The sequence below is a fragment of the Acartia tonsa genome, chromosome 5 (assembly GCF_053477335.1).
Source record: "Acartia tonsa isolate MP-2025a chromosome 5, ASM5347733v1, whole genome shotgun sequence".
Taxonomy (NCBI): domain Eukaryota; kingdom Metazoa; phylum Arthropoda; class Copepoda; order Calanoida; family Acartiidae; genus Acartia; species Acartia tonsa.
In genome coordinates this window covers 47755700-47770622 of record NC_137264.1, presented here as the reverse complement: position 1 = coordinate 47770622, position 14923 = coordinate 47755700, and the positions used below count along the sequence as shown (strand labels likewise).

The following is a 14923-nucleotide window of genomic DNA, read 5'->3' as shown; positions in this document are numbered from 1 at the left end:
TAAATAGTGGAGGTCGACTTCCCCACCCTAACTTAAAGATTCCCTAGAGGCCTCTAGGGGCGTAGCGGCTAGTAATAAAATATAACAATTGGTTATTTATTTTCTTAAGAACTGCACTTTTAACTGAAAGATTGAGTTTAAAAGCATGTTGAAACGACGCATATTAACATTAAAAAATGAAACTTATAATTAGTTCTTAAAACAAAATTTGTAAAAAGTAAAGTTTATTTGATATAAATTCATAATAATACGAAGTAGAACAATGTCTGTCTGTTCCTCTTCGATTTGGTCTTTTTCAGAATATCCCATGCATTATTTCATCTTTCAATATTTAATAGAAACTAAGGTCGTATCCATAGAAATCATACTAAAACCTTGCATCAGAATTTTCGGGGGTTTCAATGCTCAACAGGGTACTTTGTGTGAAAGTACAGAGTTTTCTTAATATTAAAATCGAAGCTTTCCTATAATTAGAGTCGGTCCATCAGTACGCCCGTCCGGAACGGTTAGCTCTTTTTGGTTGATTTAGTAATGTTATAATTGTCCAATCGATTTCAAACGTTGCATGTTGATTTCTGTAGTAATTAGGCATGATTTAGAAAGCGTAGCAACTCTATAATCGTTCCCAGAATGTCTGTACGTCAATTTTAAACACGATAATTTTTAACTTTTCTTACAACACATTTTTATGTGATAGAACTATCCGATTGATCTGAAATTTGGATACTGATTCCTAGTATAACAAAGTACAATGTTATAAGCGAATCGTCTCTACAATCAAGTCCTAAATATAAGTATGTCCTTAAACAATATACTGTATTTAATTAGTTTTTTTTTAACAAATTGACTTACAATTTTGATTCGACTCTTATTTATATTCTAAATATTCATAAACATGATAATTTTTAACTTTTCGTTCTTAGAATGTCTGTACGTCAATTTTTAACTTTTCTAACAACACATTTTTATGTGATAGAATTATCCGATTGATCTGATTTTTGGATACTGATTCTTGGGACAACAAATTACAATAATATAAGCGAAGCAACTCTATTATCAAGTCCTAAACATGTAAGTACTAAGTATGTCCATAAACCAGTCTTTCAACAAATTTACTTACAATTTTGATTCGACACTTATTTATATATCAGTCCATCATGTATTCCCTCGGGTAAGAAATATTCATTCCTAAACAAAAAACTGGACAGGAATATCATTCTCATTTAAATAAAAACTCATTTTTATGCTAGTAAAATGTGGTTTAATTTTGGTTTTTAAATTTCATTTATTTCTCTGGTATAATTTTTCTTTCTTTTAGTAATTAATAAAAATTCTAAAATCTTCCAAAAAAAATTAAAAATCTTCTAAAATCATACCAGGGATATAAATGAGATACCAGGGAAATAAATGAATATTTACATCCACTATTTAAGGGGTCGTTTATATGGGAATGGGGTATTCCTGTCCAGTTTTTTGTTTAGGAATGAATATTTCTTACCCGAGGGAATAAATAATGGACCAACAAATTTTCTTACAATTTTGATTCGACACTTATTTATATTCTGATTATTCAATTCTGACACTCTACAAGTGTAGGTTCTTTTGTCCAACCAGTTCAGAGCTTCACTTTTATGGATCCGCATATCCTGATCCCAACCAATGAGGCTTGGAGAGTGAAACTTTACTAAATAACAAGGATGACAACATCTATAAAATATCAGCACTAAAATCAAATGGTAGGACAAACGAACATAAACACCTGTAGAGTGTCAGAACTTAGAAAGCAGAATGTTTTTTTTAAATTGTACTGACAAAAAATTGTATATAAATTTGTTAAATAAAAAAACATAATATATAAGGACATACTTACTAATTTTTTGGACTTAATAATAGATATGCAATATTGATGTACCTACATTTTAACAAGGATGAAAACATCCATAAAGCGAAGCTCTGAAATCATACGATAAAACAAACGAACGGTAACACCTGTAGAGTGTCAAAACTTATTGAGCAGAACATGAATTTGAATGTAATAAACAAAATTGTATATAAACTTGTTGAAAATTGCTTATACATATTGTATTCTGTTAAAGGACATACTTACAATACATTTTTAGTTTTTCATTTTAGAGATACTTCGCTTGTTGTAACTAACTGTTACAGGTATTATCATTTCTAAATTAACAAAAAAAAGCTACTCACGTATGCTATGAGATCATCTATAAAAGCGAAGCCTAAAAATTTAGATGGTCAGACAGACAAACATTTACAAATATAGAGTAGTGAATCGATTCAGTAGTTATTGAGATTTTAAGCTTCAGGTAAAAATCCCATACTTCTTTATATAATAGGATATGAATATGATAATTTTGTCTTATTTTTCACCTACATCGTTACAATTACAAAAGCGCGATTTTGTTTTTTATTTATTTATTCGTTTGCTTTTGCTTTATCCCTGTCAACTAGCGGCTTCGCCCATAGCTCCTAGGGGCTTTGCCCCATGAGGTAACTAAAAAAATGAATAAAAAATTCGAAAATAGACTAAAACCACCACAGAACCAGTAGGTATATTCCTTGAAGAGTAGAATCCGATCGGTTCAGTGGTTACCAATCTTAATGAACAGACAGACGGACAAACATCATTCTACTTTGTATTATAGATATTATTTTTAAGTTCTAAAATAAATATTTTGAATAAACTTTATTGCAACAAATTACCAACCATAACCATGGTTCTAATCTGTAATGTTCTGCTCACATAACAAAAAGGTTAAAATACAAAAAAATGGGATCTAGTGAAGATCATGGTAAAATGTTCCTGGTAACGATTATCTCCAAATATCTATGAAATTTCCAGGCTGCCAACTGGCTAAACGTACATCATGTCATACTCGCACACCGAATGAAATGGTAGAAGAATGCCTATAAATAGTCAGGAATAGCCAAGATCAAATGATGCACAGGTAAAGCTTTGCCGGTCTTTTTTGCGCATGTATGTGCACTGCGAGATGACATCGTATTGTTGAGTAATGACTATTCTAGATTATTTGTAGGCCTTCTTTTGTCGTCGGTTAAAATTTTGTTCTATCATATTCTATGCAGTCCACCGTTTTGCCGTTAGCAGCCTCTAAAGTTTATAGATTTTTGGAGATAATCGTTACCAGGAACGTTACCGTGAACTGCACTAGATCCAAAATTTGTAATTATATCCAGACTGCGGCGTGAAGGATATTGCATATGAAGAAAAATGTTTTACTTTCAGTGGAAATTAAAAGTATTTATTAACTGCAATTTGTCCCATTGTCGCCTATACCTTTTTCTAACAGATCCTTTTTTGTGAAGGGAGGGGAGGAAGTGATATTTCTTTTTTTGGGGTGGGGGGAGGGGGTAATTTTTCATTGGTTGATCAAACTTGTAAGGGTTTGAGGAACCCTCCCGAAAGAAGATAAAAACCTTCATTGAAGGAGAGTCATATCATTCCAGAAGTTAACGAGATCTTTAGGTACAAACAAACAGATCTTGTTACTACAGTAATTTTTTCCCTTTTTTCTAATTCCCTGTATTATATGACTTGTAAAAAGTACTCATGTAAATTATATTGTAATGGTAAAATTTACACTGATTTTTCACTCAAAGCTTTAGCTTCTCTGTAATTTTTTAACTTCAATCTTAATTTAAATTTTCGTTAGTTTATGACAGGTTAGAGCTATTTATCACGGTTGAGGTAATGTTTCAAATATATAGAGCGATTTTAACATTACAACTGTATATATAACTTCAAACAAACTTCCTTAAAAGGACTTGATGAAATGTTCAACATTGTTAGGACCATTCCAACTTATCTTCAAATTCGTGTTATTACAATGGATATAGAATACTTGGACATTGCGAGAGATTCTCTTTAACCCTGATAAAATGTTTCTCTCAGCTTGCTTATATGAAGGTACTACCCTCCCCCCCCCCCCCCCCATCCTCCTTTATGACTTTACCACATCCCCCCCCCCCCCACTGAGCAGGGAGGAACGTATTGACTAATATAAATAATAATCTACAATATCCACATAGTCTATATCCATTGTTATTACAGACGTATGGCTACTATATATATATCCTTGTTAGTAGCGAAGCTACTCTATAATTCTAAGTGTCCGTCAGTCTGTCTGTACGTCAATCACGAAGTGGGGGAAACGTGATTTTCTCGGCTCCTATAAAGACAGACGGCTGATATTTTTAGAGGTTAAATAAGTATACATATCCCCACAAAGTTTCATTAAGAATTGCATATTAGTTGAGGTGCTAGATCAATTCCTAGATTTTCACGTTACAAATCTTACAAGGTTTCAAGATTTTTAGTTTAATGTTTATTTTATGAAACTGCAATAAAGTTAATTTTTTTCCGGATATCCATCCATAAGTTTTGAGCTTCGGTACTTATGGATGTTGTGATCCTTGTTATTTTATTGATATGAAAAGAAAGTATTGGTTCAGGACCAATGACTTCATGGCATGCAAACTTTACGGTCACAAACTTATTATATTCTTTAATCTTTGTGTTAAAGTAAGTGAATGTCTGTCTGTTTGTCTGAGGCTTAAGATCTCGCTAACCGCTGAAAAAAACATGGTTCTCCTTTGCAGTAAGCTTCTCATAGTTCCAGGAAAAGTTTATAGCTATTTAGGGTAGGGTACCACCACCTTCCCCATAGAAAAATGGCCATAAAAATAATGACCCCCCCCCCCCAAAAAAAAAAAAAAAAAAAAAAAAATATTTTTACTCATCAACTCCATACCCATCCCTCAAGAACCCCTAGAGGCCTCTAGGAAGTTATCCGCTATAAAGTATTGAAGGAACCAAAGTTTGTAATATAAAACTTTGGGTACCAGAATGAATTATATTCCCAGTATTGATCCGAAACCGATTAATATCCAATGGATTAGAACCGGTTCTAATCCATATTGAAAAACCATGTATAGTATCGTACTACAGACACGTTTCCACAAATATTAAGATAAAAATCATAAGATTAATACCAATTTTATTAGCCCGGCCTTCGGCCCCTCCCGACTAACAAAACTGGAATTAATCTTATAATTGTACATTTTCATATCCACGGAAAGCTGTTTATAACACGATGCGATAAATAATTATTCTAAAATGAAGATAATTTCCCAACCGTAATTGCACCATGGTCGGGTAAGCTTAGATTTCCATAAACACCAAAAGTGAAATTTCTCGATGCAGTGTAGCCTATGAACGTTGAATTCATATCACTAGGAGCCCTTATCGGATCATCAACTTTAAAACGTTTTCATTAAAATGATTCCCCTCCACGCCACCCCCTAATACACCCCCCTAAGGAGGGTGTTGAAATAAAAAAGTCATAACCTTCTTGAATTTAGAGGGTTTTTTTAAAATTTGGTGCGCTTCACGCCTCAATGTATCCGTCGATGGATGCTTTAAGGACCTATGAGTAGCTTGATTTTGCCAGGGGGTGCATTCATTTATTTTGAAGGATGTCAAATTTTCGGGAGGGCTTCGCGCACCCAACTGGCAAAAGCCTGACTGATTACAAGTTTCATAGTCCACACTAGTATTATATTATCGGTGTGCATCGAACCATGAGCCACAGAACTAAATAAATAATAATTCTTATGTGTTCTAGTTAGGAAGGGTACAGTTACATGTAAACTTTACCTAAGGAAGTTATCTAGAATTATATGAATTTGTTGGTATAACTATCTATACTATATTTTGTGTATATGCAACAAAGGTTTACTTAACTTTTATTTAAATACTAGTGGCTTTGCACCTAGCCTCTAGGGGCTATGCCTCAAGAGGTTTAATCAAACCAATTTTTCATATTTTAGATTTAAAGAAAAAAATTTAAATTCTAAATTTTTTGGGTGGGGAGAAATTTTTTTTTTGGGGGGGGGGACGTAGTCGACCCCACTATTTTAATTTTAGTTTTAAATTACCCAACCCCCAAGAAAATAGTTATAAACCTTCCCGGGACCTCTGAGAAGCTACCCTGTAAAGGAGAACCCGATCGGTTCAGCGGTTAGCGAGATCCTTCGCTACAAATAAACAGACACACATACAAACACACAGACAAACAGACAGACATCGTTTTACTTTGTATTATAGTTTGTGATTTATGATTTATTTTACGTTTTAAAAAAAACATATTGGGGAATAGTCCTTTTCGTGGCAACGCCCCTTAAGAGGCAATTCGTCGTATTTTTAAAATGGCTTTTTATAGGTTAGGTTATATTGGGTTAGGTTATTGCCCCCAGAGGGTTAGGCAATAGGCCCCGCAGGGTTAGAGCCCCCCTTCAAGGCCTAGAAATAGGAGAAAACCTACTGTGAAAAATATAAAGAATCGCCCTTTAAGGTGCGTTGCCACGAAAGGGACTATACCCACATATTGTTTAATGAGACAATATATATATGAATATATTTTCATTAAATATGCATTAAAAAACAAGGCATCAAAATTTACTACTTGATCAACAGCTGCCTATCGTCGCCAGCTGCTTAGCTGTAACTGCAGATTGTTGAAAAGGCCAATTCTTACTAAAAAACTAACGAATTGAATTTGGTTCTATTTTTTACAGGGAGGGAGAGAAAATTGGATTTTAAAATGCACACTTGCACCCAAGGTTTGACTTACTGTTGACTGAGAAAAAATTTTTAGATTATTGTCTTATCCCCTAAGAACCCTGAATCTTAATGTTATTTAATTTCTCGTATTTATTCGAATCCGGTGGATAGGAACCGGTTCTCACCCATACGAAAAAACTATGTTCAGCATCGTATTATATCCAGCTTTCTACGAATATAAAAATGTACAATCATAAGATTAAAACCAGTTTCGGCACCTCGGGGCTAAAAAACTGGTTTTAATCTTATAATTGTACATTCTATATCCGCGGAAAGCTGTTTATAATACGATGCGAGAAATAACTATTTCAGGATCTAAAATGATCTTCTTGCTAGCTGGATTTGTTTTTGTATCCTTTGCTACAGGATCTATCCTTCCAGATAATGATTCACAAGTAGCCGTAAGGGATCAAAAAGGTAAGTAGATTCCATTCATTCCAATCATGAAATTTTAAAAATGTAGGAATTGATCTAGCACCCCAACCAATTGACGAATCTTAATGAAAATATGAAGAATGTTAACACAATTAATCCCTGAAAATTTCAGCTCTCGAGTATCTATCTTTTAAAGGAGCCGAGAAAATCACGTTTCCCTCTTCCTGTCTCTGACAGTCGGACGGACGGACGGACCGACCCTAATTATAGAAAAGCCTCGCTTTTATAAAGGGATATACAGAATTATAGAAAACAAAATAAGGCTAAACAGACAGAAAAAAGATTTAGTTAGATAGATAGATAGTAAGACAGAAAGATAGAAAGACAGACATTAAGAAAATACAAAGAAAATGATAAATATATATATATATATTTTTAAGTTTTCAATGTATTGAACGTGGTGAAGTTTCCAAACGATGGTTGTACAATCGGAACAACTAGGTATATTATTTATTTTCTCGTATTCATTCGAATCCGGTGGATAAGAACCGGTTCTCATCCATACGAAAAAACTATGTCTAGCATCGTATTATATCCAGTTTTCTACGAATATAGAAATGTACAATCATAAGATTAAAACCAGTTTTTTTAGCCGGTGCCTCCGAGAAATATATTAAAAAGGTTTTGTGACATTTTTCTTTAAATTTATCTTTCAATCATTTAATCGAATTGTACTTATTTCCATCCGTGATTTTTTTAGCTTCGCTACATTTTATACACTATTTATTTATTACACTAGTCCGCAAAGTCTTAAAATAACGTTTACTTATTTGTTGGTTTAACAACCTTGGTGACTTTTATTGATTTTTTATTGTTTTTTTTTATTAAGTTGTGCGTCTAATCATTTCAACCACTAATTGTAATCTACAGAAGGGGTAAATTTGTATATCGTCACTGGGAATGTACATCAATTTATCGGCCATTGTCTTATCCCTTTGGTTCCTTGATTTTTTACCTATATTTGTGTTGCAGTGGTACGTGCTATGCCCCTAACGAGTGTACAGCTCTGGGAGGACAAAATATTGGAGCCTGTGCCAACGGATTTGGAGTCTGCTGCTCATGTAAGTTATTACCAGCAGGGAGGAAGGGGACATTGGGTAGTTTAAAACACTAGTCCCCAAAGTTTTATGATAACGTTTTCTTACTTGTTGGCTAACAACCTTGGGGACTTTTATTGAATTTTAATTGGTTGGTTCATTTAGTTGAGTGTCCAAACGTTTCAATCACTAATCTTAATCTTCTACAGAAGGGGTAATTTTGTGTATCATCATTGGGGATATACATAAATTTATCGGCTATTGTCTTATCCCTGGTTATTAAAAAGTTTCATATAAAGTAGTGGCGTGCTGTAGGGCTTGGGGGGGGGGGGTAGAGGAGTGTCAACGCCTCCCTATAGTGAATCGCTGTGCACGCCACTAATATTAAGCATATTCCTGTATAGCTTCGAAACCGATTTTTATCCGCTGGTTTAGCACCGATTCTGAATCATACTGAAAAATTGTATCATAAACAATTTTCTGCGAATAATAAAATAAAAATCATAATATTAATACAAGTTTTGTTAGCCTAGGCCTTTTTTATTTAAAATGTAATAATTATTTTCATATTTTTAGTTAAAGCATCTTGTGGAGATAATATAAGCAAAAACAACACTTACTTTTTGATGGTAAGCCTTTAACATTTTTAAAACCAATAACCTTGCTATAGTATTACTCATTATATTTATTACATTAGTCCCCAAAGTTTTCTTATTCGTTGGCTTAACAACTTTGGGACCTAAATGGATATTGATTAGTTGGTTCGTTAAGTTGAGTGTCCAAAAGATTTAACCACTAAGTTATTGGCCATTGACTTATCCCTTTACTTTATATTAGGGTTGGGCCAGATATTGAAAATCGTCCGATATCCTGCAAATTACCAGATATCCGGTATCCGGCCAGATATTGAAAATGGCCGGATATCCGGCCCAACCTGATCCCTGATTATTATCACATATTTGTCATGCCTTTTTGCCTATTTTAGTTGTTAGATAATGTCCGATCTCCATTCTTATAAAAAAAAAGTAATATGATTTAATAATTATTCTATGTGATGATATCGATATAAATCAAAATATAACGTAATGTTTTAACATGTATGTATAAATATGTGTATCATGTAATATTATCATGTTTAATTTATTTATGAATTTTTCTATTAAGATGAATAAACCATTTAAAACACACAAAAATTAAAGGCACATGCTTTTACCTCAATTGAAATTTGGGATTAAAGGCTTTCTCGTCCCTTATATGTCCCTCGAAAGAAGAATTCTTTAAAAAGTTTATTGTTTATATCTGTCTGTATGTATGTGTTTAAAGAAAATGTATTCATATAATTATATATATCCAACAAACTGGAAAATTTGCAGAAAACTGTTTATAATAAGATGCAATGAACAAGACAAGTATAATATATACTTTAAGACACCTTTTAATAAATATTGTATATACAATTTAACGATAAAATTATTATACAAAAATAGTTAATGCAAGTAAAATATAAAAGTAAATAATAAGAAATTTTATAATTGTAGGATGGCTCGTCCGGACCTTCCCCCTGTAAATCTAACGTGTGTAGGATCGACTCGAATATTTGTCAAATCAGATTGGACTTTGAGGAATTTAATCTGGATCAACCTGTTTCAGGAACAGTAAGTATATTTCCAGTATGGCTTCGAAACTGATTAATATCCGCTGGATTAGAACCTGTTCTAAGGCATACTAAAAAATTATTTATCATGTCGTATTATATCCAGCTTTCTAAGAATTAAAAAAAATTCTAAAACTATCACACCTTTGCTTATTTTGGCTTTTTAAAAGCTGAATACCGATTAATTTGTTATGCACCTAGCAAACCAAGCTCATATAAATTAATCATCACAAACACTAGCAGACATTACAGATTACAGTTTACAGTTACAGTTGTTTTGTAACCGTTAATATGTGATATTAATTGTAGTTGGACACAGCTGGAACTGGAATGTATGGAGATACAGTGTGCCAACGCTCAGTATTTGTCCTGGAGTCGGATAATGGCAATACCACTCCCCTCTGTGGCAACAACAAGGGATATCATAGTAAGTATCAACAATTTATATTACAATCTAAATAATTATACTTTACTTGATAGTAGGGTTGGGCCGGATACCGGATATCCGGCTGATACCTAATGCCGGATATCCGGCCGGATATTTGTACAACGTTCGATATCTGGCACATTACCAGATATCCGGCCAGATAACCAGATATTTGGCATTAGAAATCATCCGGATATCCAGTATCCAATTAGTTTCAATATTCAGTAACCGGTCGAATATTGAAAATGGCCGGTTAACCGGCCCAACCCTATGTAATAAAATAAAAGTAACAGAATGTCTCTTTGGTCTGTCTGTCTGTACCAAAGGATCTTTCTAACCGCTAAACTGATATGATTCTTCTTTACAATGCATATTCTGATAGGTCCTGGGAGGTTTATAACTATTTGCGGAAGGTTACCAACACCCTCATAAATGAATCCAACCCTACAACCTACCCCTTCACCACCTAAAGTGCCACTGGAGGCCTCTAGGGGCGTACCTGCTAGCAAAACAGGGATAAAAAAAAGAGGATAACACTGGAGAATCATATTGCAACTTTTTGCATACAATTAGTCCTTTTATATAAAGTAACAAGGTTTTTTGTCTGTACCTTTGAATGAGTCCTCCATTTTGAGGTATCTTCATATATGTACCCAGATGGATCAGGCTATATTATATTTAGATTCAAGTATTAGGATAGTTTTATTTAAGCAATTTCCTATCTTTCCTTGATATTTAAAATGGAGGGGTTCTAGATACTAGGGGCACAGCAAACTACTTTCTGATTTATATTTCAGTGATTGTTGAAGCTGCTGATGGTTGCAATCTTATGGAGACAACCTGGACAGGTTCTTCCACAACAAGAACACTCAAAGTTTTGGTAGGTTTCTTTGAGCTTTTTAAAAAATATTCTTTTGGGGTCTACTTTAGTACTTACTAAGACAGACTATCAAAACAGTTCTCGTGGTATGTTTGAATTTTTGTTTTGTTTTAATCGTGTTAATCTTTGATAAAGAGAAACTTGCAGGAAATGAGTAACTAAAGTATCCAAAATGCTCCGTTAAGGTTTACTAACATGTAACAGACAACCAATGCTTTGATGCATGACCTTTGTCTGTGAAGTCCTAACTGTGCATGGTAAAGAGTTGCGCCTGTTTATGGGCCAAGGCATTCCCCCTAAAATTTCTTTTGTAGCGTACCTGACATAGCAGCAGTAGGTATAATTTTTAACATCTAAAGTTATGATACGGTGTCAGTCCAAGATTCAAACATATCACCTTCCCGATAACGAGCGAGTGCTACGTGTTGAGCCACGATTGCAGGTTACATACAAAAATATTAACATCATTGATCGTCTATCATTTGCTCAGGTATCTCAAATTGCTTGTGATGCGAGGTGGAAGGCTCCAGCTGGATGCACCCAGTGGTTCACAGGGGCCTCCAACGACGTGGTGAGCTACAACTGGCATGGCGGGATTCACCTGGCTCAGCACAACTACAGGGCCTGTATCAGGAGAGAGAAGGGAATGTGCAGCATCCAGTATCATGCTGCCTCAGTTGAAGATTTTCAGGTATGCTACTCAAAGTCTATTAAACACAAGGTTTAACTGTGACAATTTCTCATAAGGAAACAATCCAAAAAAATGAAGCGGGGATTCTGTAAGCTTTGATAATCTGGTTTCCGTTTTTTCCTAGACAAAAATCTAACTCTTATCAAGTATACTTTGATTAAATTATATATATTCCAAAATTATTTGCTAAATTGATTTAGTTAATTGATAAAGTTAAAAGATAGATTCAATATACTGAAATACAATTTCTTGATAATTTTTATATTTTTTTAATATTTATTTAAAATTTACGGACCAAAAATAATGTAGGTGTCACTGGTAATTTTGAAGGTATGTTAATTTACAGATATATTTTTTTACCCAGATTTCTGGAACAACAGCATCCTCATATAGTGCTGGATCTGAATGCTACTTGGATTATATTTATATTCCTAGAGGAGGTATAACTACTCAGACCACAAGTAAAAAGAATTTAGGTAAAACTTATTTTTCTAATCCTATTCATCTCATTTTTAGAACAATGGTTTCTGGAACAACAGGGTACAAAATTATAAGAGAAACATACATCTCTATAAATTCTAAACATGAAATTATATAATCTTTTACTGCATCCTGTATTAAGCAAAACAATTTTGTACACTTTAGTTTTGACTTGCAAATTAATGTTCTACTTATTAAGTTCTGTGATTCTACAAGAGTTATTGTTCGTTTGTCCTTCCTTCTATGGATGTTGTCATCCTTAATTTCCTAATCTTTAACTTCTTATGAAATTTTTTAGATCGGTATTGCGGAGCAGGATTGGGAGTACCACCAACCACCGGTACGACAAGAACCACTATATACACCAGAAACTATCCTTTCCATGTAAGTAGAAGAATGTTAACAAATACAGATGGTACTACACAAACTAACCTTTGGAAGAAAAAAAATTATTTTATGCTTATTCAAGTTTCCGTCTGGGTTATAGCTCCTGAAAGGGGCTGAAAAGTAAGTAAAACTAAATAAAGTTGATGAATTCATCAATCGAATATTGGTTTAGCAGATCCTTTGTTACAAACAGACAGACAAACTTACACAAATCATAGTACTTTTATATAAGGATAAATGTATCGATATATTTCATTCTCGTTAGATTGGTGTTGTGTTTGATGGGTCAGAAATGGTGCCAGCACCTGTAGGAACTACTCCTGAATATTCCAAAGGATTCAAGATCCACTACTCACAAAGCATTGCCTGCCTTATCACTGATTAGTATCTACATTATGTAATTGTACAATACAAACTTGAAAAAGACGACATTGTAATATTAGATAACGACGACATTTATGTATGATTATAATAATTTGAGGCAAATTGGAAAAAAATGAACTTAATCTTGTGCACCTATTTTTTTATTGATTAAAAAAGGCACAAACACATGCACAAGTATAAATATAAAAGAAACACACATTATATAATTTGAATCTCATTGAAAAATCCACTTTACTAACCAAATTGCACCATAATATGTGATAAGATAATTTGTAGTAAATTTTTGTTCATTGTTCAGTATTCCATTGATTCCACTGGATAAAAACTAGTTCTAAACCGTGTTAAAATTATATGTATAGTATGGTTTTATAGAAATTTTTCGACAATACAAAAAAGTCTGATTTTTGCTTTAAGTTAACACACACAAAAATATTTTTTCTATTTTCGTATCTGCAGTCAACTGTCTATAAAACCATACCAGATTTATATATTATGTGATTTTTACTGTAACTCATAAGACTGAATTTTTTATTGTTTTTTTACAGCACTTTTTTTTAATTAAGCACTCTTACTCTTCAATTGAATAAATGCATACTATTATTTTTAGTCGTTTTAATAATTTATTCAGCTTCTCTATACTTATTTAGCTATAAAAATTGGAAAGAATTTTAATGAATATAATAGATTTGAAATCTGCATAAAATTTTAAGGATTTTTTATAAAATTCGTTTTTTATATGATTCATTATTTAAAAGCGCAAATCCAATTTAAGTTAATAAATTTTGACCAATAGGATAGGTGGATTGGAAACTACCTGCGCTCTAATTGGTTAAATGATGTACGTCACTTAAGCTTCCAATCAGGGCGCAGATAGTTTTTAATCCACCAATCACAGATGTCAAAATTATTTAACTTAATTTGTATTTGCGCTTATAGATAAAGAATTATTCAAAAAACGAATTTTATAAAAATTCCTTAAAATTTTATGCAGATTTCAAATCTATTATATTCATTAAAATTCTTTCCAATTTTTATAGCTTAATACTTATATTAAAACTTCTCATAGGTCCTGGCAAGGTTTACAGCTATTTTGGGGGAGGGTACCACCACCCTTCCAAGAGTAATCGTAAGTAGAAGATGTTCTATTCAGGGATATAAAGGGATAAGATGATGGTTTAGAAATATATGTATATAGCCAAAATTATCCTTTCTGTGTGTTAAAGTTAGTGGTTGAAACGCTTGGACACTCACTGTATGGACCAACCAATCATATTCAGTAAAAGTGTAATAAACAGTCCAATGTCGCCTCACTTTATGAGTGATATTACTTTAAGTTTTCTGTATTAGAGTCTACTGTTTTTTTTAAATTGTAGTAAAGATTATTAAAAGCGAAGCTTTTCTATAATTAGGGTCGGTCCGTACGTCCGTACGTCCGTCCGTCCGAGATAGATAGCTTTTATTCATTAATTTAGGCATGTTAGAATTGTCCTATCAATTTCAAACTTTGCACGATGATTCCTGTAGTAGTTAGGTACGATTTAGAAAGCATAGCAACTCTATAATCATTATCAAAATGTCCGTATGTCCATTTTAAACATGTTGATTTTTCTACTTTTTTGACAACAAATTTTTATGTGATCTAATTATCCTTTTGATCTGATTTTTGGTATATAGATTCCTGGGTCAACAAAAAACAACATTATAAGCGAAGCAACTCTATAATAAAGTCCTAAAAATGTAAGTATGTCCTTAAACATTATCCTGTATCAAGCAGTTTTTCAACAAATTTACTTACAATTTTGCTACGACTCTTATACTTTTATATTCTGATTATTCAGTTTAGACACTGTACAAGTGTTAATGTCCGTTTGTCCTACCGTTTCAGTG

General features: G+C 33.0%; 1 protein-coding gene across 1 annotated transcript; it reads left to right on the top strand.

Moving 5' to 3' along the window:
* The first annotated feature begins 6952 nt into the window (after window positions 1-6952).
* Window positions 6953-13638, top strand: LOC145319686 (uncharacterized). Its single transcript, XM_080161971.1, has 11 exons — window positions 6953-7078; window positions 7477-7537; window positions 8069-8157; window positions 8710-8762; window positions 9672-9788; window positions 10097-10214; window positions 11012-11094; window positions 11585-11785; window positions 12150-12261; window positions 12564-12649; window positions 12918-13638. The coding sequence occupies exons 1-11, from the start codon at window positions 6982-6984 to the stop codon at window positions 13035-13037; spliced, it is 1137 nt and encodes a 378-aa protein (XP_080018097.1). The 5' UTR covers window positions 6953-6981; the 3' UTR covers window positions 13038-13638.
* The last annotated feature ends 1285 nt before the right edge of the window (window positions 13639-14923 follow it).

Coding starts and splice junctions, on each gene's coding strand:
- LOC145319686 (XM_080161971.1), top strand. CDS start 6,982: ATGATCTTCTTGCTAGCTGGATTTGTTTTTGTATCCTTTGCTACAGGA. Junction 7,079..7,476: donor AGCCGTAAGGGATCAAAAAG/GTAAGTAGATTC, acceptor TATATTTTTAAG/TTTTCAATGTATTGAACGTG. Junction 11,786..12,149: donor CCTCAGTTGAAGATTTTCAG/GTATGCTACTCA, acceptor TTTTTTACCCAG/ATTTCTGGAACAACAGCATC.